The 27,105-nt window shown below is 40.7% G+C and overlaps 1 protein-coding gene across 1 annotated transcript in view; it reads left to right on the forward strand.

Annotated features, from left to right (window-relative positions):
* Positions 1-27,105, forward strand: part of MEOX2 (mesenchyme homeobox 2) — a 64,041-nt gene that overhangs the window by 30,634 nt on the left and 6,302 nt on the right. The window contains exon 2 of the mRNA XM_035129342.3: positions 19,227-19,399. Within this exon, the coding sequence (XP_034985233.1) occupies positions 19,227-19,399 (173 nt within the window). The remainder of the gene's footprint in view (positions 1-19,226; positions 19,400-27,105) is intronic.

Genomic DNA, 27,105 nt, shown 5'->3' on the forward strand with positions numbered 1-27,105 from the left:
ATAAGCACAGGTGCACTTCTCAGGAAGTATGAAAGCGATCCTTTAAAGATTTTGAATCATGTCCTTGGGTGATTTATTTGTCTAACTGCTAAACCACCTTACTGCAGGAAGGAAGAAAAAAATTAAGGACTATTAAACACTTAACATCATATTTTATGAACTGCATGGGGCATTGGACACACAACCACAACAAAGGGACAGTCACAATTTCAACCAAATGTATAAATGGTGTCATTTTACGGTTGATGTGCTTATCCATGCATCTTTTAAGTTGTAAACTGGGCAGCTGTGAAAAAATGTCTTTCTTAATCAAACTTTTTATTTGCTTGTTGGGGTATTTTTTTTCTGAGATAACATTGTATCTACCGTAGATTCTTTTTTCAAAACCAGCATCCTTTAAGTTTTTTTTATTATAATTCAAAAATATATATACCTACCACCAATGGAGTTGCTTAAAGCGGCTAACAAATAGAAATGCAAACGTAAAAACAACACAATTTAACACACATGATCGGAAACAGCAGCAAAAAAATAACACAGAAAGAACAGCATGAGACTCAAAAGCTTGTTTAAAAAAAGGAAAGTTTTCAATTTCCAGTAGAACACAAATAAAAGATGGCCTAACCTCTTGGGGCAGGGAGTTTCACAAATGGGGTGCCAACACAGAAAAGGCCCTCTCATGCATTACTCACAACCTGATCTCAGAAGGGACCAGATGGGCCATAGAACTTTTAGATGGTGGCCGGGCTAGCTTAGTTGACCCATGTCTTGAGGTGGCCCTTAACCCAGGCACGGCCTTGAAAATCTCAAAGTTAGGAAGCATACCTAATGGCTAAGCCAGAGGTTTTCAACCCTTTTGAGCCCATGGCTCCCTTGACCAACTGCATTCTTCCTGCGGCACCCCTGCAGGGTTCAGGAGCACAGTTGTGTCAGAGCTGGCAGCTTCTCACCCCTTTCGAACCACCCTCCCTTGTGAAGTGTTCCCTTCAGCCTCTTCTCCTCTCCCCTCTCCTTAGGAATCCTCCAGGCAGCCACTGCTCTGGTCTCGGAGCTACTCCCACCCTACCCCAAAGAAAGGTGCCTGGGGCTGGCTGGCTGGCTGAGCTCCCTCACTGGCTTGCTTACTCTGAGGCACCTCAGCTCCTGGCATTCAGCACCCCCTGGCCAGCCCCAGAGGAACTATATGCCTGAGGAGCTTGTAGCCAAGGCTGCTGTAACATACAGCCACACAAACCTTTGGGAGGCAAAGATGCGAGAAGGCATCAGAGGAGAGGGAGGGAAGGAAAGAGGGTCAGAGGCCAGTGTTGATCACGGCACACTGGTTGAAAACCACTGGCCTAAGCCAAAGCTTACCTACATCTGTAATCAATAAAGTGGTGGCCACTTTCAATCCCAGAACATTGTTGTGTCAATTTGAAGCCACACTATCTCTAATCCCAGACACGCAAAGGCCGGTTGTGATTATTCACTGGCAAAAGAAACACACTTCCTTGTTATTGCACCTTCATACGACCTGAGGCCAAGTCTTGGTTCTAGAACTACGTAAGTACCTGGTGAGTCCTGGATATGCATTAGAACGGAAAGCTTTCTCCATTTTTCAATGAGTACAGAGAGCAGATCTGAGAGTTGGCGATATTGCTTGGCAGATCTCTGTTGTTCTTTTTATCAGCAGGAACTTTCTCAGCATTTGTGACTTCATTCCCAGATGTGTGTTTAAATAATGACGCCAACCCATAGTAAATCCTAATTACAGGTGCTGGGCATATGTGCAGAGAGACATGGCATTCAATAACTTAGAAAAATGAGACTTCTTTTGTGTCATGGATATAAAGTAGATTGTAGTTGCCACAGAACTCCAGAAAACTTCAAGATTAGGCACCCAGCATCAAGGATCAAGGCTTTTCCTTCTATATTTGCTTCTTGGTTTTTCCTCTTGATTTCTGCCAGTGGAAGAATCTGAGAGCATGTTTGGTTTCGATATAAAAGCCACAAAGAAACAAGAAGCTGAATTATCTCCAGCACTTTAGCAGTTGGGTAACTTGGGAAAGGAGTTTGTAGAGATTCAGCTAGCAGGATTTCATCATGACTAGATTTGAGAGGAAAGACTTGTCATTTCCATAGATGTCTGTTCATCCTTCAGCTCATTGGAATGATGAGATCAATATGTGTCTACTAAAAAGTGGGATAAGGAGAAATACAGATGGTCTTCATACACCAGAGCTACAAAGTCTCTTCCTTTCTGATCAGGATTCTGCCAAGGAGTAATTGGATCTTGGCCATGAAAGATGACAACCAGTAAATATATTTTTTAATCTTAATTAGGAAACAGAATTGAATGACATTTTCAAATTCAGCCTTCTTTCTGTATCCTTTAATTTCCATTTCCTTAGGGTCTTGTGTAAGAAAAATGTCAATCAAAAATTGATGATCTCTATCTACCAGGCCACAATAGAAATACAGTCCTTTCATACTGTATTACAGTGTGTTACGCTGGTTTGACAGCCATGGACAGGAAGTCCCTACAGAGGGTGGTGAATACAGCACATGATATCAAGGGCTGTCCCCTGAGTTTGCTAGACATTGCAGGAGACCGCTGCCTCAGGAGAGCGAGGAAAATTCTCAGGGACGACTCACACCCTGGCCAGCACCTCCTTAATCTCCTGTGTTCGGACAGGAGATACAGAAGTATAGTCAGCCACACCAACAGGTTAAATAACAGTTTTTATCCGTGGGCTGTTGGGCTGCTGAATGGGAAAAAATAGTGGTGCAATTGACTTCCGATAAGCACACAGAGTGAGAACAAGACTGATTTTGTGTGGGGAGGGGAGGGGGGCTTGTTTAATTTCACTGCACACAGGTGGTGTGGTGACAATAAAGGTTTATTATTATTTAATCAAAGGAAAGGTAGAGGGTTTCCTTAGAAACAGATTCCTGCACAATTTCAGAGTACCTTTTCTGTAGCTCTAGAGCTCTAGAGATGTGCTCACACAAGCATGTTCATCACTGAAGGGCCTGCACACACTAAACCATAGCAGAACATGTTCACAAAGCTAGGGCTCATGTGCTCCTGTCTTCCACCATGGCCATGAGATTGGAAGCTTCTACTTCCATTTTCAACAAACCATGGTTTCTTGTTATTCCTTTTCTCCAAACCATTATGTCTTGCTATCTCTAAAGCAGTAATTATTGGAAAGACTAAATATAATCAATTGAAATCGGCTATGATTGTTAACCACAGTTTGAAGTTGTTCTGTTTCAGGAAACCAGAGTTGACTCTAACCACAGTTTATCTGGGTTCAGACATAATGAGGAACCATGACTGGCTGACACAGAAGCAAAAGCTTCCTCATGATCATGTCAGAGGAGGAGAAGGGAAGCATGCATGAGCTGGTCTTGCACACATAACATTACATTAGTGTTACAAACAATCTTGACCTCTGACTACACCACCAAGTGACAACCTGTGTGTGAAACAGCCATAATAGACCAAACACCAAAAAGTTTTCATGTCACCTAGATAATCTCAAAGGCTGTCTTTCCAGTGCAGGCAATTCATCTGCTGAGCTGCATCTAAAGAATGATTTCTATATTTCTAATTTCTACATTGAAACCTTAACTCTGTTTTATTGTTTTCTAAAGCACAGAATATGCCGAAATACATGCAAGAGAAAAAAAATTAACAAAACAATGCAATTAAAGATAAAAAATATTTACCAATGATTTGTTTTTGAACTGCAGACCAACGATTAATAAAAGCCATACCCTTTCAAAGTATTTTGTGTTTTGTTTAACCTTTCCTCATACAGGATTGAGACAAACCACAATCCTGGGTTTCAATATAATGCTAAGCCAAACGTTGGCTTGGCTGCAGGAAGTGCTGCACCAGCAGAGGAGGAACAAAGCAGCTGGGCACTCGCCAATTCATCCATAGCTTGGTTTAGCGGTAAATGCAAACTGGGCCATTGCTTTTGCGTTTTGTTGTGTTTCCTTGCAAGTTTTAAAAACCAGCAACACAGTAACTTATAATGATCATCTTTAATCCACACAGAAGCAAAAAGATGTTTGTAAATATCTTAAATCAAATCAAAAAATTCCTTCCGGCAGCAACTAAGTTGGTCATTGAATTTTTGAAAAAAATTTTATTAATTTTTTTAATTTTGTTTTGACTACATCAGACCAACACGGCTACCTACCTGTAATTAAATCAAAACGTATTTGATACAGAGTAAGGCTAGGGAACCTATCATCCTGCACATGTACTCCAGTTCCTATCACCTTGACCAACATTGGCCAGTGATTAAGGACAATGGGAGATGTAGCTCACCAGCATCTGAACAGCCACAGGTTATGCATCTCTGCTATAGAGAATTCAAAGATTTTATCTTACTCACACTTGAAAGTTAGGTAATGAGGCTTAATAGATTAGAGTTCTCTTTTTTTTTACAAGAAGCCTTTAACTTTTTCTATTTATTATGAGTCATTCAAATGCTATCGGTATAGTTCCCAGATTCCCATTACATCAGTTTACTGTGAGAACATCTCCAAACTGTGTCATCATCCCTCTTTCCCCTGGATTTCATAAAAGTTTTGGGCAATGGGTTGCATTAGGAAGCCAGTTGTCCAACTTTGCAGGAGATAGTCCTGGATGTACATCTTGCACAACATGCTTGCATTAAGTTTATGTTTCTACTTCTGGATCCAACAATGTAACAGACAGAAAAGCACTGAAGTCAGGTGGAGTGAAGTAAAAGTTTTGTTTGTGGTGTTTATCCGTGATAACATATTCACACATGCCAATCACCAGTTGTCAGATGTAGAACATATGTGCACAATCCCAGAACATTGAGTAAACTGATGACAGGACTTCAGGTGGTATATATATATGCATGTGTGTCTGGCCCTAAGTGAAGGCAAAACTATTAACTTTTAACTCCAAGGAACCCCTTACCAGTGATTTTCTGTTTTAACGTTTCCCAATCTTAATATTTCCTTTTTCAGCAGTTCTGAATGAACAAAAACCTAGGGTTATTCCCCCCCCCCACAAATGACAATTTTCAGGTGGAGGTGGGGAATGTAACATTTCTTTTTATATATATATATAAAAAAACAGATTAGGAAGGGCCAAGGGATGTTTTGCCTTACCATTCCACTCATAAATGGTGGAATACTAGGAATACAAGTAATCTGTTTATTCATAGCCTTGTTTACATCTGAAGGAGTCGTTGCTACATATCTTCGTTTCTCCAGAGGCCTATAAATAATGTACAAAGCCAAGTACAATCACTCAGCATTCTGGAAGTAGTATTAAAATTCAAACGAATCTTTAAATCTTATAGTTGGGTGGCAGCAGGGTGTGGGAGCGAGAGAAGGAAAAGGAATTCTTCATAGGTTTTGCTAATTTATGCACAACACCATGCATTCCAAAGAAAAATCAGGCGTTCGAACTTAGGCAGCTGAATGAAAAAAAAGAAGACTTGCGCTGAAAGTTCACTATTGCCTGGAAATATCATTTACATCTCAGGGTTGTAGGTTTGAGCCCCATGTTGGGAGTAGGGTTGCCAGACTCAATAGAGGAGAGGGCTCCTGTGCCTTTAATTGCCCTGCTCTCTTTTGAGTCTGGAAACCTTAAAGAGAAACCAGCAGACCCCTTGTTTAATTTCCAAGCAAAGGGTCTGCTGGTTTCTCTTTAAGGTTTCCGGACTCAAAAGAGAGCAGGGCAATTAAAGGCACAGAAGTCCTCTCCTCTATTGAGTCTGGCAACCCTAGTTGGGAGAAAGATTCCTGCATTGCAGGCGGTTGAACTAAATGACCCTCGTGGTCCCCTACAACTTTGAGATTCCATAGAGTTGCCTAACATAGCACAATGGTAGAACACTTGCTTTGCATGTTAAGTAGGGGTGGCAAACCTCAGAGAGGGATAATCTTTTCAATTTTTGAGCTTGGGGTGGGGTTTGATGCTTCATTCCAAAGCTCCCTTTATGCCTTAGAATCCCATTGCATTGCTTTTCATGGTCTTTAGAGGGCTGTGAATATGAGTAGGGATGTATTTTGGTCACTTTGGAACAGGCCAACTACCCAATGGAGGGGGACATAGTGGGGCAGAATTAGTGGGACAGAGCAGAGAAAATATAGTGGAAGTGCTTTGGATCTGAGATTGCCTAGGTTGCCAGGTGGATCATTCAGAGTGAAGGTGCACAGTTGAGGACAGCATTGTTGTGTATAATAATAATAATAATAATAATAATAATAATAATAATAATAATAATATACCTTGCCCAAACCTCCTGATACAGGGCTGCCTTCAGATGTCTTCTAAAAATTGTGCCATTCTTTTTACGGAATCTCTGCAAAGCTCAGAAGACATAGGCACATGAGACAAAGCCATGTAAAAGAACTGAGTGGAGGAGTTTCTGCTCTTCCGTGAAAATCTGAGAATCTTAGATCCACAGGTGACAGCAGCCGGACACAAATCCACATCAAGTTGTTCCTGTTATTTTGTCAGTCTCAATTTTGGGGTTGCAAATCGGAGTTTTCATTGTACAGTTCACTGATCTTGCAATTCATAAATTTATTGCATATTTGTGTAATGTTGGGTATTGCTCCCGTCAACTAAAATTCTACCCAGCGTCCCAAGAAAAACTAAATACAGTAGAGCAGTGGTTAGGCTTGCTGCTTCTGGCCATTTGCATTGTGGGCAGAGAGTATAGCCTGCAGATCAGAGCCCTGAAGTATTAGGCAGGACTGAAGAACAGCCTTCTCAGGGAAATGTCTTCTTGGGGCCATGTAATGTGGCTGGGCCTTGAACACACTGGACAGCTTTGCTGTAGGCTCCAGGCATGTGAATCTGTGAGGCAGGCTAAGCAAACCTCTTGGTGAATATAATGAACTGGTCAGCGGCTTTGATGACTTATTTACATGATAAGTCATCCTGGAATAACCCTTTTTAACTTACTCAGCTCTAATTTGTTGACATATTTTACTAGCTAATCAAAAGCTGGAGTGAGTTTAAAGAGAGAAAGATGTGGGTTGAATGACCCTAATGTGGGTTGATTGGTGCTGTGCCAAATCATGATTTATGGTTCTGATGAGTGATTCAGATGAGCTATTTGCCACATGAAAGGTGCAGTCTAGGCCGAAAGAGAAAGCAACTCATCAAGTGCAGAAGCAGTTTTGTAAATCTGTTCTGAAACAATACCAGCCCTGGATGGCCCTCTGATTGACATGACAAAACTTTCAATTAACCAAACAGGCAACTGCACAATTGAAATTCACAGGGTCTTCATAGGATTCCTGCACCTTGGCACCTAAGTTAACCCTGAGTTGCTTGTGCTAACCAGAATGCGTGAGATACACCTGTAGTTCACAAAGGGTCTTTACAGGTACTGTACAGACATTAAATATTAATCAAGTTACTTGGGAGATGGGTCTTTATATTTTTAAAAAGTCTGCACATGGTTTGTCAGGAGGACAATCCCATAGCTAATTCATATTGAAATTTGAGATTCATGACTGTTTGTTTGAATATGATTTACTGTTGCCCCATTGGCTGGAGTACCCAGAGGCAGTTCAAATCTGCCCAATGGGGTGAGCTCCCGTTGCTCTGTTCCAGCTCCTGCCAACCTAGCAGTTCGAAAGCATGCCAGTGCAAGTAGATAAATAGATATCACTGTGACGGGAAGGTAAACGGCGTTTCCTTGCGCTTTGGCTTCTGTCACAGTGTCCCATTGCACCAGAAAGCTGTCTATGGACAAACGCCGGGTCCCTCAGCCTGAAAGCGAGATGAGCGCCACAACTCCATAGTAGCCTTTGACTGGACTTAACCGTCCAGGGGTCCTTTGCCTAGTACCCAGAGGGATGTGCAGAGGGACAATGCTAAACTCTTTATGGAAAAACAGGTTAAGAAATCTTCCAGTAAGAGCCAAACAGACAAGCTGGTAGCATGATTGATCTGGTACAAGTTTGCAATTAAGAAAAATTGATGCTAGTTACTACTTTTGGAGCATATATTTTGTAAATTATACTTGAATTAGCATTTATGTACAGTATTAGTATATTGCTTTCTGGATGCGGGTGGTGCTGTGGGTTAAACCACAGAGCCTAGGGCTTGCCAATCAGGTCGGCGGTTTGAATCCCCGTGACGGGGTGAGCTCCCGTTGTTCGGTCCCAGCTCCTGCCAACCTAGCAGTTCGAAAGCACGTCAAAGTGCAAGTAGATAAATAGGTACCGCTCCGGCGGGAAGGTAAACGGCGTTTCCGTATGCTGCTCTAGTTTGCCAGAAGCGGCTTAGTCATGCTGGCCACATGACCCGGAAGTTGTATGCCGGCTCCCTCTGCCAATAAAATGAGATGAGCGCCGCAACCCTAGAGTTCATCCGCGACTGGACCTAATGGTCAGGGGTCCCTTTACCTTCATATTGCTTTTTATTAAATTTTAGAGCATCTTAACAGTAGATAAGTATGTTTGTTTGTTTTTCCTTTACTTGCCAGAGAAGGATTTGTTTTTAATGCCTTTGCAGTATAGATTATAATTGACTATACTAGGAAAAGAAAGGATGCACATTATATAAAAACAAATGCAAATCTGGATTTAATAACTACCAAAAAGTTTTTCCTATGGGAAAGCTGTAGATAAGAATGTCAACAGAATGAGCTTTCTCCTCTGAGTAAGATAGGGGTACATCACCAGCTGCTAATGATCAGCTACTAATATTTTCAGGATCTTTCTATTGTGACCCCAAATGGAAGAGAAAAGCACCACATACTGAACAGGGTAGAGTTTTATTCCCATGCCAATTTTCTTTCAAATTATATTCTCTTGCTCATTATTCTGCTTTAAATGAGCATTTCATATTTGACTTCCTTTAGTAATGTTTTATGTTGAAATGTTTAAGATAATATTTTAGTTTCTTTTTAATTATGTTGCTTTGAATGTAAACCTTATATTTGGCTTTCTTCAGTAATGTTTTATTCTGGATTGTTTCTATTTGATGTTCTAATATCGGTTGTATACTGCTTTTGAGTGTTTAAAATAAAAAATAAAATTATAAAAATTAAATGAAGAAGAAGAGGAGGAGGAGTTTAGCTTCTATCCAAAACATCCCCAATCCTCAGGGCAGTTCTGATCATTATTCTTTTTTCCCTTCTTCCATACAATCTCTCTGTTTTTAATGAGATTCCACTTACAATTTGGGAAATGACTGCATGATTTGAGGCATGCATTTTACAAACATACATGTTCTTCAAAATAAAAAAATAATTCCAGTAGCACCTTAGAGACCAACTAAGTTTGTCATAGGTATGAGCTTTCGTGTGCATGCACATGAAAGCTCATACCTATGACAAACCTAGTTTTTCTCTAAGGTGCTACTGGAATGATTTTTTTATTTTGTTTTGACTGCGTCAGACCAACATGGCTACCTACCTGTAACTAATACATGTTCTTCAAACATGATGCCTACATATGGATATTTGGGGCTCTTGGCGGGGTTTAGGTATGTCTGGAGGCCGTTCATGGGGTATATGCTATCTTGTTCCTCCATTGGGCCTAGAAACAAATTTGGGAGGTTATCATTCAATTTGAGCCAAATAAGAGGTAATTTGCTATAAGGAAGGTATCAAGACATTACTTTTTGTGTCGACATGTATACTAGAATTACACTGCTGAAATCCCAGTCTATTCATTAGAGTTTTCTGCCTCATAGTTGCAGGTACTGTAGTCCTTTTTTTTGGGGGGGGGAACCCCAAAAACAAATGTGTGACTCTTTGACATGAACATGGGCAATAAATCTTTTTTTCAGATGTTTTAACTCTTAATATTTTACAACCCTTTTTTTATTTTGCCTTCTCCTAAAAGACAGGTAATTCCATTTAATTGCAGGTGGGAAAGCACTTTCCACTGTTCCTTTTCTTTTATGGTGAGTGTTGCACTTCGGGATGATGCTGTAAAAGTAAACTGTGAATGAAATAGTAGAATACACATACCCTGGCAGCCCCGTGGAGTCTGAAAAAGGAAGGAAAACAGATAACGTCTGGTTATTTACTAACCTGCATTTATGAGCACAGCTGGCCCTTTTAGGTTTCGTTTTAATGCTTTCTGAGGGGTAGTAAGATACATAAAATATGTGGCTAGAGCACATGTAATGGACATAGGCGCACATACATGATAAACCAGAGAAGGCAGACTCTTTTCTAATTCTTCCTAGCACTATTATAGAGGTTAGCTTGGATTCAACAGACAAAATCAGAAAGAAAGAAAGAGAGAAAGAAAGAGAGAAAGAAAGAAAGAAAGAAAGAAAGAAAGAAAGAAAGAAAGAGGCTTTAGAAAGCAAGCAAACAGACAACTTGAGTCTAGACCATGAAATGGAAAATGATTTGTGAATGCATGTTAAGCTAGATACTCTGTATGCTACTAATGTGTAATAGGAGCTTTTGAAAACACACACCAGGCAAAACTGCTTACAATAGAGACAGAGAATGCAATGTGATGCGGAAATGTTGGATAATAGTCAGACCATTCATGCTTAATTGCTGCTACAATAGTCTCCTCTGCCTTGTTGCTTCTTTCAGACTTTGTTCTTCCATAAGAACAGCCCTGTAGCCGCCCTTCCTAGTTGGAGCAGACACATTTCTTGGTGAAGCATTTGTGCATGTTCATAGTACCAGCCTATCTCCTTCATGTGAGGGCCAGGCCAGGGGAAGGAAAAGACAGTGACCTTCCCTCTCCTACACACAAATAGGTTGCTATATAAAGGGCTTTATAAAGGTCAAGTTAACAGAAATTTTAGTACAAATTTAGTACAAATTAAATGACTGGCATTTTTTTCATAAGTAAAAGGATGCTAAGGATGCAGTGAACAAGAGAATGTCAAGTTCTTTTTCATGCCTTATAGACATTACTGAAATATGGACCATGGGTATAGCATGTTTGTGAAAGCCAATTGATTTTTCAAGTGCTTTTGACAGATTTGGTTGGAAATTTCAACAAACATTGCAGAAAGCTACATAAGCTGATGCAGAATACCATAACCATTCATGTTTCTGAAAGCATTCTTGTTGGAAAGTCCTGTTCCCTCCCTGTTCTCTCTGAGTGAAGTCTAATGTAATTTATTGGCTCATCCTTCCCAAAGATCACCAGAAATATCAGGCTCAAAAGCTTGAGTTTGCCTATAGCTCCAGTATTACTTCAATAACCAGAGGCAGTGTGCCTGCAAATACCACTTGCTGTGGAGCTCAAGTGGGGAGTGTCTTTGAGTCCATCTTCTGCTTGTTTTAAGAGAATGCTTTTCAACGTTAGTAGTGACTGATTTTCATCTTTCATATTTTGATATGCTTTTAATCACTGCTCAAACCTTTTATGTTAAGTGGTTTATAAGTTATTAAAACAAAATAAAGGGAACCCACAGATAGTGGGGGGCGGGGCGGAAATAGTATAGGCAATGAAGCTTGTGACACCCTCTTTCATAGCTTCCCTCCCGTTGGCACTTTCTGTGTGGAATGATGTGGATAGAAACCATTAGATTTGTGGATACTTCCTTAGAGATGATGCAATTTTTCCCCCTAATGAGCCAGTTTGATTGCTCTCCCCATAACCTTTCTATGACCTGCACAGCCAATTCCAAGCAAGGACTCCAGTTCAAATGGATGAGTTCTGAATAAATTAACAGGTCACAAATGGAAAATTCATTTGGAAATCAATCGTGTGCATTCCCATTTGTTTTCACAACTAAAACAAAAGTGTTTAATTCATTCATAGCCTCCTTCCATTTATTTACTGCTTAACATGCTGCTGGTCATAAGCAAGTGTTTAAGAGGAGCAGAATACTATATGATTTTGAGAAAACCCACCAGCCTAGATTGTGAATGTTGCTGCTGCCATTCCTGGTGACTCCAAGAACCATCATGCTGACCATTGGAGCCTTAGAGCTCACAACGAAGCAACTCTATGTCTCCTTTCTTGGGTGTTTTATCTTGCAAAGAATTGGGACTGAGCTGTGCAATATTCAGTCCCATCTTTGCTGTCGTATAACATTGGTGCTTTTGAGCACAACTGATTTGCTGGTACAAACTGCCATTGTCCTTTGCAAAATGCAACCTCAAGAGCTGCCTTTCAACAGAACAACAAAGGGAAAAGTGAAAAAGACATAAAGCCATAAAGAAACTCAACCTGCCTCAAACTTTGTGAGCTTTTCAATTTTATTGCTAAGTATGGAAAACTTAAAGCCTACATTCCTTGGCTTACATGCAAGCTATTTATTATTTTTGGTCAGATGGGAGCTTGTGCATTTGTGGATGGGGAAGAAATGGAAACTTGAAAGCCAGCAAAGTCTGAGTTAACATGCACACTCGTATTTGTGAGAGAGGAGGGCTCTTCATAACAGTCTTAAGAAAGTTAATTTTAAGAAAATAAAGGACCTTTCTTATGAATGTAGACAAAGAAAGTTTAGAACAACTCTGAAAAGGGTGTGTGCATTCTCACTCCATATCCAAATAATATACTGACAAACCAGTGGTTGTAGAGGTCACCACCTGGCATGTTCCGACAGGCTATTCTAACACGGGTTTAGTGTTGGTGAACCAAATTAGAATGAGTGTGTGTGACAAATGATTCAGAAGCCACTTCATCCCTAATTGTAATGTGAGAAAGCAAGGACGGCACAGAGCAATCTTGGCAACTGGTCCTCCGACCAACAGGCACTGTTTTGTGAACAGAGAACTACGACCTATTGATCTGATAGGTCTGATGCCTTCGTTACATAACTTTTCTCCCAGGCAACAAACTATGACCTTTTAAACTGTGTGTGTGTGTGTGTGGTATTGTTTTTATTTGCTATGTATTTTTGACTCTGGAAGTTGTGCCATTGATATCTGCATCGAAATGGCAGAAGGGTTATTGTGAATGGTGGCGACCAAGTACTCTGGTTTACTCTTCTCACAATCATTACCATAATCTATTTTCTATATGCTTTTAGTTTTTCATATATATTTCCCTAGCAATTGAAGGACATGGTGCTCCTTATATTAAAAGAAGCTGTATGTTCCTCTGCAAAGAATTGCAACCCTTACTGTACTCGTTAAATTTAAGATCCTCTCTGAGTGTTGAAAGAGGAAACAATACTTGGAAGCAAGTGTGTATATTTTTCCATACTTCCTGTTTGTCTTCTTGAGTTAGCTTAATCACAAAAATACCCGGCAGTTTTACAGAACTAAAAGCTATCAAACTAAGCGTCACCTGATCACTCATCTGCAATTTATGAAATATATAGCAGCGAGTGTGGAGAACAATACAAGCTTTACATAATGCTTTCCTTTAACCTCAGGTGTTATATACCATATGTTAATACTTAAAGTATTATGTGGGAAAAGGGAGTGCATTATGGGGACCTTTCAGATTCCCCCCCCCCTTTTGCATCTACACCTACCATTTGGCATAGGATACAGGCAGCAGAGGAAAACTTATTGGGGGGGGGGAGTTGCCTCAGTTGCAGCAGCTGCAAAACAGATGGGAAGCTGACATGAAATCTGCCAGAAATCTCCTCTAGCTTTTCCACCCATTTTCCACCAACGAGAAAACAAATTTAGGTGATACTACGAATATAGATCCCAAGCTCAAGATGGGATGGAATCTCTTAATCTTGGCTGTTAGAAAAGTGGAAAATAAATTCCTGCAAAAAAATAAAACAAAAAACTGCTTTGGAAATGAAAACAATCAAACTTTACAGAGACAACATACCTAAAGAGTATCCCGAGCAAGTTGATTTTAATAGAAAACAATGGGGAAGGAGTTGCACGTAACATAACACAAGCCATGAAACTAAGGACAGGAACCGGTCAAATGTATGCAGGAGTTTAAAAATCATACATCTGCTAAATGCACATTTACTCCGTAACTTGTAATTGCATAGCATTCTTTGCTGTTGATTCAGTACAAAAATTTATTTATCCGAATGAAATTCTGCCATTATTATTACTGCTGTCGGATATGTGAACCATATTGCACTAATGGGGCTTGTGAGTCTCTCTGGGTTTAGCCAGAGGTAGCTTGGGCTGCTCATATAACAGGGATGGGGAAGGGACCTGTGGCCCTCTGGATGTTGCTGAACTCAGATCCCCCCTCCCGGGATAACTGGCCATGCAGAAATCGCATAGCCGGTGTAATGATATTGCTAAACACCACATTAGCCTTAATATCTTATTTTATTATGTCACTCAGAAATGGTGCTGGAAAGCTGAACACACTTCTTCCTCTTTGCAAATCTTCCTGAAAATTAGAGTGCTTTTCACAGGAGCCAAAGATGTTTGTGAAAAGTGACCCCCTTTGCACTTCAGACCTATATCAAAGGATGAAACCAAAGGGTTGTGGAAAAGATGACATTTTGGAAAGTTAATTGAAGAAATAGGGATGATGGGGGCATCATGTAAGTGTTCTTCTGTAGGCACGTAGGTATAAGGGATGCAAAGGTGGAAGCCGCTTAGAAGTTTTGCATTGTGAGGGTGGGGAAGCAAAAGTCTTGCATATATCATGTTTTGAAGTCCACTCTTTTTAGAGCGTTCTCTCAAAGAATCTCAAGCAGACATCTTGCACATCCCTGTAAGTACTGAAGGTCTATGAAGTTCTGCGTAAAGCAATAGAAGTAGTTAAGTCGGACTGCAACTTGAGAGAAAGCCAGATAATTGTGGAAACGCAGTCACTAAAAGTTTTATAATTCTGTTACATAAGCCTTGTTACCAGGACTTTGTGGTTGATGCCTAACATTTCTATGTACCTTTCCAATTTTAGAATTTATTTTGTTTGTACTAGCCTTATATATACCCTTCTTCTCTTGCTGTATTGAATTTTACAACGTGCTAAAGTAGGCAGAAAATTTTAAATTAAAGTAAATATAGTTAAAAAATTTAACAGCCCCAAACATTCACGAAAATAACTCATTTCAATAAGGTCATAGATTAGTCAGTGTTTAATATGCTGGGCATAGAAAATAATGTTTTCGGTATGGTCAGCAGCCGTTAGAGATAACCAGTTTCATTCAGGAATTTACTGGCTGGTCTTTGGCAAATTATAATCTTACCCTAATCAGTGCAACCAATGTAACAATAGTGGTATATCTCATAGGATAATGCAGTAGCTTCCACATTTAAAGTGAATGATAATTTGTTCTACAGTGACAGAACTTTGTGAGAGCAACTGGCAGCAAGAAAACATATGTTAACATATTTTACGTGTGCTAGATATTGCGAAAGAATTTCCTCTTGCTGTTTTATCGAGACGAGATAGTGATAGATAAATTTAAAAGATGCAGCTGTAACTGTGTGTAATTTGTGTGTGTGTATTTTTCATGAAATAGAGACAAGTTTGGATTCTACCATTAGTCAGTGTTTAGAGATAATTTATGCAAGATATTTTACTCTATGCCAGACATTTCATTGTGTCCCAACATAGCCCCATAAAGCAAACGAGAGACTAGAAAGCCAACAAGCGATGAGGCTGGGCTAAACAGTCTCACCATAGTTCAGCCCGGAGGGCTTTGCCAAGAGCAGATGCCGTATGACACACATACATTCAGTGATATGCAATAAAACTGCAACCCAGACTTTACCCATATGCCAGTCTGCCAAGGAAACCTACTGCTGCTGACAGAAGCACTGCTGCCAAAAAGGTTTTACGGCATAGTTTCTATCCAGTAATGGCAAGAATGTCTGAATAGCTAATCTTCCCCTGTTGCTTAGGTCTCGTGCAAGATCTTTCTGGCTACCAAAATGTGACCAGCTATGCAACTCAGTTTAATAGTCTTGCTTGCAATATGCAAAATGTTTTCCAGTGGCAACCAAACCACTCAGGCTGTAGTAACTGTCCAACCAGCACTTTATTTATCATTGAGAAAATGCTTCAGACTTGCAAAGCTTTCACCAACCATGTGGCCTTCCCGAACAAGCAGTTCGTGCGAGATGCTGAAACGTGTGCAATGCTATGCGGGTTCTGGTTTTTTTTTTTGAGGGAGGGGTTAGGTGGCAGAGCAGGGACGCTGGTGGCGCTGTGGGTTAAACCACTGCGCTGCTTGGGCTTGCCAATCAAAAGGTCGGCAGTTTGAATCCCGCGATGGGGTGAGCTCCCGTTGTTTGGTCCCTGCTCCTGCAGATCAAAAGCACATCAAAGTGCAAGTAGATAAATAGGTACCGCTCCGGCGGAAACGTAAAGGGCATTTCCGTGCGCTGCTCTGGTTTCGGTGATACGTTGCACCAGAAGAGGCTTAGTCATATTGGCCACATGACCCTGAAAAGTAGGCATACGCCGGCTCCCTCGGCCTTTAAAGCGAGATGAGCGCCACAACCCCTAGAGTTGTTCGTGACTGGACTTAATTGCAGGGGTCCCTTTACCTTCAGTGGCAGAGCTGGCCAGGGTGGATTTTATTTAAATCAAATCGATTTTGGCATAATTTTGGCCACAACTTTATTCAAAATTACAAATTAATTTGAGTATTGGCCTTAGACTTTGATTAATCTTCTGCCCCACGGTGGGACAGGACCAGCTCTGACTTCCTACAGTAGGAAAGTCAAGTAAACACCCCCTGGTGGAGGAGATAGCTGAGACCAGGCCATCTCCCCCTCCAGAAATGTTCCCCAAGGCTCGTGCTCTGTATTGGCCCCAGCCCTGCACCATTGCGGGGGTGTAAGGACTAGAGCCCCGGAGCCCCAGGATTCCTTTAACGGAATACTTCTATAAGAGCAACACTGAGGGGCATGCACCTCCATGCGATGCCCCTCCCAAACTCATCAACCTAACAAGTTGTGACTATTGCTAAGCAGTAGGCGAAAAACCAGATGGCAACAGCCAATCAGCCAAGTGGAAAAAAAAATTCCTACTGGCCCCTGAATACAGGCGGCGCCATAGCAAGGTCAGTCTAAACCTGCAAAGAAAAAGGAGGTGGGCGGGAGGGAGATTCAAAATCACTAGCCAGGAATGAGCTGGGAACAAAAAATGCTGAGTACTTAAGGACTTGCCCTGTCAACCAAGGAATGGATACATGCAATTTACCCCAGCAACACTCAGCCTTCCAATCATCTTCTCTCTTAGCTTAAACCCACCCCCTAACACACACACAGTCTTTTCTATTGGGTCCGGCCGCAATCCCCATTATTCCCTATGGGGTTAATGAGCTTTGTCATGCTTTGCCTGAGATTTGGAAAAATACGACAGGAAAATTAATCAAATGCCTGCTCCCCTGATCAAAACAAAACAAAACAAAACACCCATAAATAATTCTCAAACCAGAAATGCCACCCAGGATAAAGTGCAGATTGCAACAGCTGTTCCTGAGAGACATCCTCAAAAAATGGCTGGTGCAGGCTTACCTGTTTCCTAACTTCAACAGGCTTTGTTGCATCCTGCAACAAAGAATTGACTATTGGAGCACAAGGGACTGCCTTTACAAAAACACTAGAACACAAGGAACTTTTAGGAATGAAGAGGAAGGTGGGGCTGTGATTGTTCCTGTCATTCTTCCCTCAGGCTAACAGAGTTGTCTGTCAGCTCCTAAGCACATCTTTGCGCTGGCTTTTAGAGGCAGGCAGGGTGGAGCTGTCCAGCTCTGCCTTCCTTGGTTCCCATAGGATCTCATAGCAGTTGTTGCAGCTACAGGACAGGATAGGATCATGATGCCCAAAGCAAACCTGCACACTCAGGGCTTGTAGGCAGCCATTCAAGGAGGCTGATCTGCACTGTTGGAACTGCCTTGCCTTGGTGCACTGCCAAAGCCTATTGGCATTTCCTGGAAGTATATGGTAAGCTTTCTATTTGTATGTGCCATTAGGGAGGAGGGGGAGGTGCAGAATTCCTTTGAATTTCATTCTTTGGCCTTCATAAGAAGCATTTTACATGCTGTATTGGTAGACTTTGTTATATTTGTCTTTTTTATATCCTGTTTGCATTTCAACATTTCTTTTAATTTTAAAATGTATATCAGCAGACAGGTCTATGAATTTTCTTTCATAGAAGTTTCCAGTGACTTTGGCAGTAGGGACAATGATTACTGGAAGTTCTCAATGAAAACTAAACCCTTTTCGCTCTACCCTCCATAGGAGCTGGTTATAATCCAAACCATTCTTGTCTGCTTATAAGATCTGCTGTAGTTATGATGTTCTTTGGCCAACATGGCCATCTCAGGCATGCCAGTGACTCATCCTTCAGCGAAAGTCATAAAGAGACTGCTTATGAGCTTGTCTGCTTGGAAGTTGATGCAGGTTTCTATTTAAATCAGCAGCTGAAGTGTGAATTTATCTGTGACATTTTTAAGATGGTTGATGAAGCCAAAAGTTGACTAGTGATTCTCATGCTGAACGCTAGCTAATTTTGGATTACAGCATGCAGCATGCCAAGATTAGAAACAAATGGATATAAAATTTGGGCGGGCAGGGTAATCTGATACATGGGTCATAGTTTGCTTTAGGGCCACTTTGCACATGATTCTTATGTGTAGGAAAATATATGTGGAAAAATAAATGTGTATGTATGTCATAGGGGACATGGTTTTTCCTACAAGGCAGTGATGTCCATGTAGGAAAATCCCAATTCATTAAAGCAGGGGCAGCCAGCTAATAATAGTCAAACAGCAACGAGCTAGCTTTCAAATGTTAATATGGGAAAGGCCTTCAGGGAGGTGCCATTCTTATGACATTGCTTCATTGAGAAAGTTATTTTATAGTAGAAGATAACTTGCCTGGTGTAAAAAGAGAATACAAAATGGGCAGACAACTCATTGATCCAAAGTGATCACGCACCCAATGTATTTTAGATTACAGAGCCCTTCTTTGGAGGAATGCTTAGGAAAAACCTATTAGAACAATCTTATATTTAAATTGTTGCAAGTTTGAACTTCTTTCGGACATATCCCAAATGACCTTTACATAAAACAGCATGATGCTAATCATTGCATCCAGTCATATTGCATATGGCAAAGAATGCCTCTAGCAGCTGGAGCTGTACCTGCAGTACATACAGTAAGGAGGACAAGGGGAATCAACCAGGCACCACTTGTGACTTCAGTAGGCTGTAGCATTGCAAGCATCCGTGAATTTGACAGAATACCTCCTGCATGACGTTTCCTGCCTATACCAATACTTTCCCAATCCTATCTGCACAATACCGTCTTGAATGATATTTTCACCTTGAATGTTTGCTTCCTAATAATGCATAAACGTATCATGGCTCCTGATGTGATCTTTCATTTATTTCAGATTCTCAAGAGGGGAATTACAAATCAGAAGTCAACAGTAAGCCAAGGAAGGAAAGAACAGCTTTCACCAAAGAGCAAATCAGAGAGTTAGAAGCAGAGTTTGCTCACCACAACTACCTCACCAGGCTGCGGAGATATGAGATAGCAGTAAACCTGGATCTTACTGAAAGACAGGTATGAATGGAAAATAAATTAATGGAGTTCTAAGTGCAGGCAATTACCTCAGACCAGATCTATCTCGTTTAGAAGTAGACATGATAATGTGTGGAATAGAATAAAATCCTAACATGACATTTATGTTATGCATATACATACTGGATAACATCAATGTTATCTTTGAAACAGATACTTATAAAATCAGTTAGCACATTGTAACAGCCATGGAAAATTAATGAGCTCAGTTCTGTGTCTGCCAGAATAGAACAAATGCATTTTCAGATTGTCCTTTTAACATTCATCCTGTCTTGTGTGGGTTGCTTAAAAAAAAGGTTTTATAAGCATTTACAACACAAATGCATTTATCTTCTTCTCCAGTCTCATTTTTTTAATAAATCCCTATCCCTCCATTTGCACACTCTATTAATTCTAGCAATTCAAACAAAACTGGTGATAATATTGATCTGTGAACAGGGTAGGGTGTTGCCAAGCATGTTCAGGACATGCATTTCTATACATGTCTGAAACCTGCTTCTGAAACTTGAATGACTGCTGGGCAGGATTATGCAACTGCTAGGGGAATCTATTCTCTCTTCTCTAAGTGGCCCTGTTTCTATTCTGCAAGAGATTAGGCTGCTGTCAGTATGTCTACCACAGAAATGGCCACATTCATCAAAGTACAGAGGACGTTATGGTTGAGAAAGTAAAATAAAAGACAAATTTACTCAAGGCCTTTCCCAGAAAGGGTAAAGGAGATGAGAGAGATGGTGAGGGGGTGGGGAAGAGAGGAGATGCTAACAGGCCAGCCAAGAGTGTCTACAGGGTAATGCTTCAGTGTTCAGAAAAGACATAGCTGCCAAGTTATCCATTTTTAAAAGGGATTTTCCCTTATGCTGAATAGGCTTCCTCGCGAGAAAAGGGAAAACTTGGCAGCTATGAGAAAAGAAGAAATCTGAAGTGGCAGAAGCTGGAAATCTGGAGAGATGGGGAAAGAGGGAAGAAATTGTGGGGGATGGGTGGTGCTTAAGTAAAATAGTACCCCCGTTTGTCCTTAGGCTCTGTCCAAAGCATGTCAAAGGGAGGGAGAAGGGAAGTTGTAAGGCAGGCATCCCCAAATTGCGGCCCTCCAGATGTTTTGGCCTACAACTCCCATGATCCCTAGCTAACAGGACCAATGGTCGGGGAAGATGGGAATTGTAGTCCAAACCATCTGGAGGGCCGAATTTTGGGGATGCCTGATGTAAGGGAATGCTTGACTTTAGGTTGGGTGTGGTTTTTGACATGAATGGGAAGGTTACAAAAAAGTGCAGTGCTGTGAGTAACTAATTCATAGATGGCAAGGCGGTGCCTTTATTGAGTTAAGAAGTAGAGCTGCAGCATGTCCAAGTGTTTTCAGGCCAGCATATAGAGGACAGGCCCGCTTTCTGTTGTGTGCTCACAGGCTCTGCAAATGCACGCTGTTCTAGTGTGTCAGTTCACATTCAGCTAACAGCTAACATTCCTGAAAAATGAAGGTGACAGAAAATATAAGAGTGGACACCGAAAAGGGATGATCTGGTGCTGTAATTGGGAGAACAGTGCAAGAAAATAGGGAAGTTCCCCAAATATATATTAAAAACAGGTGTCAACTGCTACTGGTGGATAATGCTCACCTGTCCCATTCCTGTTTCTGCCCTTAATCCTGTGTTTAATGTTCTCCCTCCCTCCCTCTCTCTCTTCTCTCTCTCTCTCTCTTAAACCCCCCCCCCACCTTCTCTTGATAATATGTAAAGTAAAGGTAAATGACCTATGGATGGTTAAGTCCAGTCAAAGGCGACTATGGGGTGCGGCGCTCATCTCTCTTTTCAGACCTAGGGAGCCAGTGTTTGTCCACAGACATTTTCTGGGTCATGTAGCCAGCATGACTAAATCACTTCTGGCACATGGAGGACCATGATGAGTGTCAGAGCGCACAGAAATGTCGTTTACCTTCCTGCCTCAGCAGTACCTGTTTATCTACTTGCACTGGTGTGCTTTTGAACTGCTAGGTTGGCAGAAGCTGGGACAGAGCAACGGGAGCTCACCCCATTGCATGGAATCGAACTGCCGACTTTCCGACCGGCAAGCCCAAGAGGCTCAGTGGTTTAGACCACAGTGCCACCTACGTCCCACACCAAACAACACTCATGCAGCTTGAGGAAATTAAGTTGCATGTGCGCACAAAGCCTTTGCTTTCATACTGGCACTGAATACAGCACATTCTTGGTGTTTTTCATGTCTCTTCTTAAAAAGCGTAGAGCATGATGAGATAATTTCTGTTTCCCAGAGGCAATTATTCAAGGGTTTTGATTCAACATGCTGCAGAGGAGTAATTGATCATACTTTTACTGCATAGCTTGAGATATGTCAGAACCATAGGAGCTCTTAAAAGAGGGGGGGGGGGAGCCTCCAGAACCACTGAGACAAAGATGCTTCTTAAATTGTCTTTGCTATAGAGCTGTGGAAGCTTCCAGGGAAATCTGGAATGCAAAGAGCTGGGCTTCTTCTTCTTCTTCTTCTTCTTCTTCTTCTTCTTCTTCTTCTTCTTCTTCTTCTTCTTCTTCTTCTTCTTCTTCTTCTTCTATTTGCTTTTTAAAGGTGGATAGCAGTTTTACTAAATTAGTTTAAAGTGTTGCACATTTGTCTTTCTTTTTCTATAAACTCCCTTCAAAACCACTTACTTGCATGGTAGTCCAGGGAAGGGCTGTTGCTCGGTAGGCAGAGCACATGCTCTGCACACAGATCCCAGCAGGATCAATCCTTGGCATCTCCAGGGCCTGAAACCCCAGAGTGCTGCTACAAGTCAATGTAGATTAACGCTCTTCAAACGTTCCTAATTGTTGTTGGACTACAATTACCATTATCCACGACCTTTGGTAAATTGGCCAGGGATGATGGGGGTTGTAGTCCAACCATATATGGGAGCACACAGTTAATAGAATCAGAGAGTTGGAGGGGACTCCAAGGGTCATCTCTTCCAACCTCTGCAATGCAGGAATCCTACCCACAGCCAATCCCTGTGTGGGTTTGAACCACCAACCTTCTGGTTAGCAGTCAGACACACTGACCCATTGCGCCACAGAGAAGAAACTAATATAGGCCATACGGAACTAGGTGGACCAATTCTGTGTCAGTATAATAAGGCAGTTTTCAATGCTCCTACTTCAGTAGTGCTATACATCAGCTACTAAGAGCTAAAGAGAAGAGGTGGGTCTTCACAGTATAAAAAGGGTGGCAAACTCACAAAGCCTTTTATGAAAGAAGTTTAATAAAACTTTTTTAGCAAGGTTCTAGGCCTTCATGGTACCTAATATTATTTACTTATTCATTTTAAAATATATGTATATACTTATGTATTGTAATAAAACCTCTAAATATTGAGGTGATCAATACAATAGTTAAAAACAAGGAAACACATTTAAAAGGTAATTGAAATTAACAGTAGACTAAAAAGAGATTAAAGCACATCAACATCCACATGTCTGGATAAACAAATGTTTTAAGCAGGTGCTGAAAAGGATACAGCAAAAGCGCCTGCCTGGTGTTAATAGACATATAGCATGTTCCAATGAGTAGGTGTCAGCGATCTTTATATACCCTGTTTCTCATATTTTAAGACATACCCATAAAATAAGCCATAGCAGGATTTTTAAGCATTCAAGGAATATAAGCCATACCCCGAAAATAAGACATAGTGATAGGCGCAGCAGCAATGCCGGCCACGGCAGGAGGAGGAGGAAAAAAATAAGACATCCCTTGAAAATAAGCCATAGTGTGTTTTTTTGAGGAAAAAATAAATATAAGACGTGTCTTATAATATGAGAAACACGGTAATACCAATAAGTTCAGAACTCTTAGCAGGCTGACATGGTCAGGTCTCACTCCTGATTGCAACTGCTCTGCAGCATTCTGCATTAACTGCAATTCTGGTGCGAGGTAAGCTCCATCTAAGAGTGTTTTGCAGAAATCAAATATATATTTATTTAATTTGCCTACAGAAAATCCTACCTACTCAGATTATATTGTTGTGGTGGTTTATTTATGTATGAACTGTGATTATCACTTGGCTTTAAAGCCTGATTGGGCTTTAAAGGGACCAATCGGGAGTGATGCAGGACATCTGAAAATACAGATTCTTGCTTTGGGGTTTATTTAAAGACTAAAACTTCCTAGAGGGCAATTCAGATAATAGCCATGGTGCTGGGCAAGGAGGAAATGAAGACTGAGAAAGGTGACAAAAAGAGGCATACATTTCTGCATGACTACTTTTTAACATAGGTTGCCAAAGAATAAAAAGTTATCAGATTTCCATGAGACACGTCATCTACTTATCAGAAAATGTCCTATAATGAGCCCTAAAACTTAATAAAACAAATCACATTCTTTTAAAACTCTTTATGTCAAAAAATTGATAAAAAATAGTAATATCACTATCCTAGAATGAATAGGAACCCTTCCCATTATGCTATTTTCCCAATCAAAACTTGGGCTAATGCTAGCTGGGTGAGGGGGAAGAATTTTAACCAAAAGCTGCATGGAGGAAAACACAACCACCCCCATGCAGAGGTCGGAATCTAAATCATTGCCCACCCTCCCCGCCCCCTGCAGCTTTCTGATTGTTTTTTAAGCTGTAGATCCTTTTCATAGATCTTCTGTGTCACATCTGCTTTGCCCTTGACAGAATATTAAGAATCAATGTTTCATTGGAGTAAATGAGATAAAAAGAAAATAAACTTTGCACTTCCCTGTTTGATAGATTCTTCAGCTTGTGGGTGGGCAATCCACTTTCTACTGACAACAATGCCCCCGTTTTCAAGTTACATAGTTCTCTCTTTTTTCTTTCGATAGGCAGGTTTTACCTGTTCTGATAAATTGTGTGACCGTCCATTGGTAAATGAGCGGAGACTCCACCTGCTTCTTCAATATAGGAGGTTTTTTATAATGTGTTGCTGGGAGGGTCAGGAAACCACCACATTTGAAGGAAAGATCACAAGAATTATGGGGTATGGGTTTTTATGTTTTATTTGGTTTCTGAAACGGTGTCCGTTTCCTGCAGCTCTGGCCTTGGAATGTGAGATCTGGTCCCAGTGGAAATGTCTGCTAGCGCTGCCTGTAAGAGAGGCTGTCAAATACAGTTTAAGCTACATATTCACATATGCAAACACATTATTTCTCTGGATTTAAAAGAAAGCCATTATTCGGAGGAAAAGAAAACTATTCTGTGTGTGTGTGTGTGTGTGTGTGTGCGTGTGTGTGTGCGTGTGTGTGTAAATATATATATATGTCAGACTTGATTTTAAAGCGGTGAGGCAAATTCTCCACCGACTGACATGCCGTGCAACTTTATTTATTTTTAGGGGAGCCACCTGCATTGAAGCGAGCTTAGGCTTTGACTCTTGAGTAGAAAAAAAGCTTTGATTCAAACAGTTACCTTTTTACTGTGGCCCTGTATACATTGAAACAATGCCTCTTGTTTCTAGCACCCATATCATATTCTTCCCCCACCCCTCCGAGTTTGGTAGCCCACTCTCTCCTCAGAATAAAACAGATACAGCTAAGAGACCTTTCCTCCGGTGCCTGCTCCCAAAGAGATGTTCAATGTGCGGTCATATATTCCTCAACCTATTTAAGCAACTGCTAAATCATCAGTCTGGGAGACCTAAATACTAACCAAGTTGTTGACTAAGGGAAAGGAAGCTGTGCTTTCACACCACGCCAGTGAGCAGATGTGCCTAGCAGATCAGTCCATAACTGGTGATTTAGAAATAGTTCCTCGTGCTGCAATAGCTCCTCTCTAGATTAGCCACCTTTTCCACTGTGCATTGTAGAGTATATGTATGCTTGAAAGAAACAATAAGAACCCACTCATTAAAATAAAACAAAACGGTTGAAATAGGAGACTTCATTTCATCAGATGTTTAGGTTTATCCAGGTCCAACTCATGCTTTTCTGTCAAATGCACAGACCCATTATGTAGAAATATGAGGATTTTAACGTCACTTGCTTGTCCTTCCGTGGCAATGCATTTAGTCCAGTACACTATTATTAATTACATTTATGTACTGCCCTTCATCCAAGGATCACAAGGGGGTTTACAATCTAAAAACATGAAAGTACATAACATAATACCAAACAAAAACAATACCCCCACAGTTCGAAAGGCCATATTTTGTTTAATTAGCCAAAGGCCTGGGAGAAGAGGAATGTTTTTCCTGGTTCAATCAGGTGGCAGTTCAATCAGATCTATAGGTCATACATCTCTCTTCACAAAACAGTCTGTCAGTTGGAGGTCCAGTTGTCAAGATTGTTGTGTGCCTTGCTTGTTTTGTACCATTACAAAGTGGTGCTCTGAATCATTTGTTGCACACACTGATTCCAAGTTGGTTCACCACCACTAAACCCAGGTTAGAATAGTCCTTTGGAACATGCCAAATGGTGACCTATATGACCTGCCTGGGGTTTGATGCTCTGGAGGTACGAAGCAGCCAAGCCTGCGAAAACAGCATTAATATGTTAAGAATATACAGTATACTTAGTTCCATTAAAAACAACGGGATTGATTTCCAAAAAAATGTGTTAGGCGTGGGACACTTTCAGTCAACATTTCATTCGTATGCCACCTTTCCATAGTTCAAACCTTGCTCAAGGCAGCTTACAATATAAAAAAAATTACATACAGTCATACCTCGGTTTAAGTACGCCTCGGTTTGAGTATTTTCAGTTAAAGTACTCCGCAGACCTGTCTGGAATGGATTAATCCACTTTCCGTTACTTTCAATGGGAAAGTTCGCTTCAGGTTAAGTACAGACTTCCGGAACCAATTGTGTTTGTAAACCAAGGTACCACTGTAATGACAAACATAACTAGAGTGCTCAAAAACAATAAATGAAGCATCAAAAAGCTGAACAGTTTCCACATAAATCACAATAATATCTAAAATAAAGATACAAAAAAATTATATCAATAACAGCAACAACCCACCCCAAATCGCTAAACAATACCCCAGGCAGGTGCACCATTGTAGGAAGCTGAACTGGCAGTAACGTATTTAGACAGATGAATGGGTCTTAATTATGAAGTATCTCAAGTAAGTGCTAGCATTAGGTTGTGGTCCTACTGCAGGTTTGGTTTTTTGGCACAGCCATCATCCCTGTTAATCCTGCAGTTCCATTTGGAATAACAACAAATCCCATGAAGTTTGCAGGTGTTAGATGTGCAGATTCAGGGCACCTGACAGCACAGGCACTTTGGTCTGGAAATGTTTGGGAAGTGTCAATCTATTTAACTTCAATACTTAAACTAAGTCATACTTGTAATAGACCCTTTGAGATCAATGGACTTAATTAATTAAGTCCATTGATTGCAGTGAGCCTGTTCTATGACTACCATTGTATACCACCCAGAACCTTTTGAATGTTTAAATTACAGGGTTTATTCTTATTCTTATTACTATTTAAAAATGTGAAATTGCCTTAAGCAAAAATGTTCTTAGAAATACCATTTTATACATTTTATTTAAATAAATATGTGGGAGTTAAGTTTGCATTAGAAAAGATCCCAATTTCAAATTAATAAGCAGCTATTTGCCCCAACACTTTACAAAAATCGAATACAAAACTTTATACAAAAATAAAGTCTGTTTAATTTTTCAGAAACTGTTAGTATTTCTTTCTCATATTCTGACTTTTACTACTACTACTACTACT

This window comes from Zootoca vivipara, chromosome 11 (genome assembly GCF_965207765.1).
Source record: "Zootoca vivipara chromosome 11, rZooViv2.hap1.1, whole genome shotgun sequence".
NCBI classification, from domain to species: domain Eukaryota; kingdom Metazoa; phylum Chordata; class Lepidosauria; order Squamata; family Lacertidae; genus Zootoca; species Zootoca vivipara.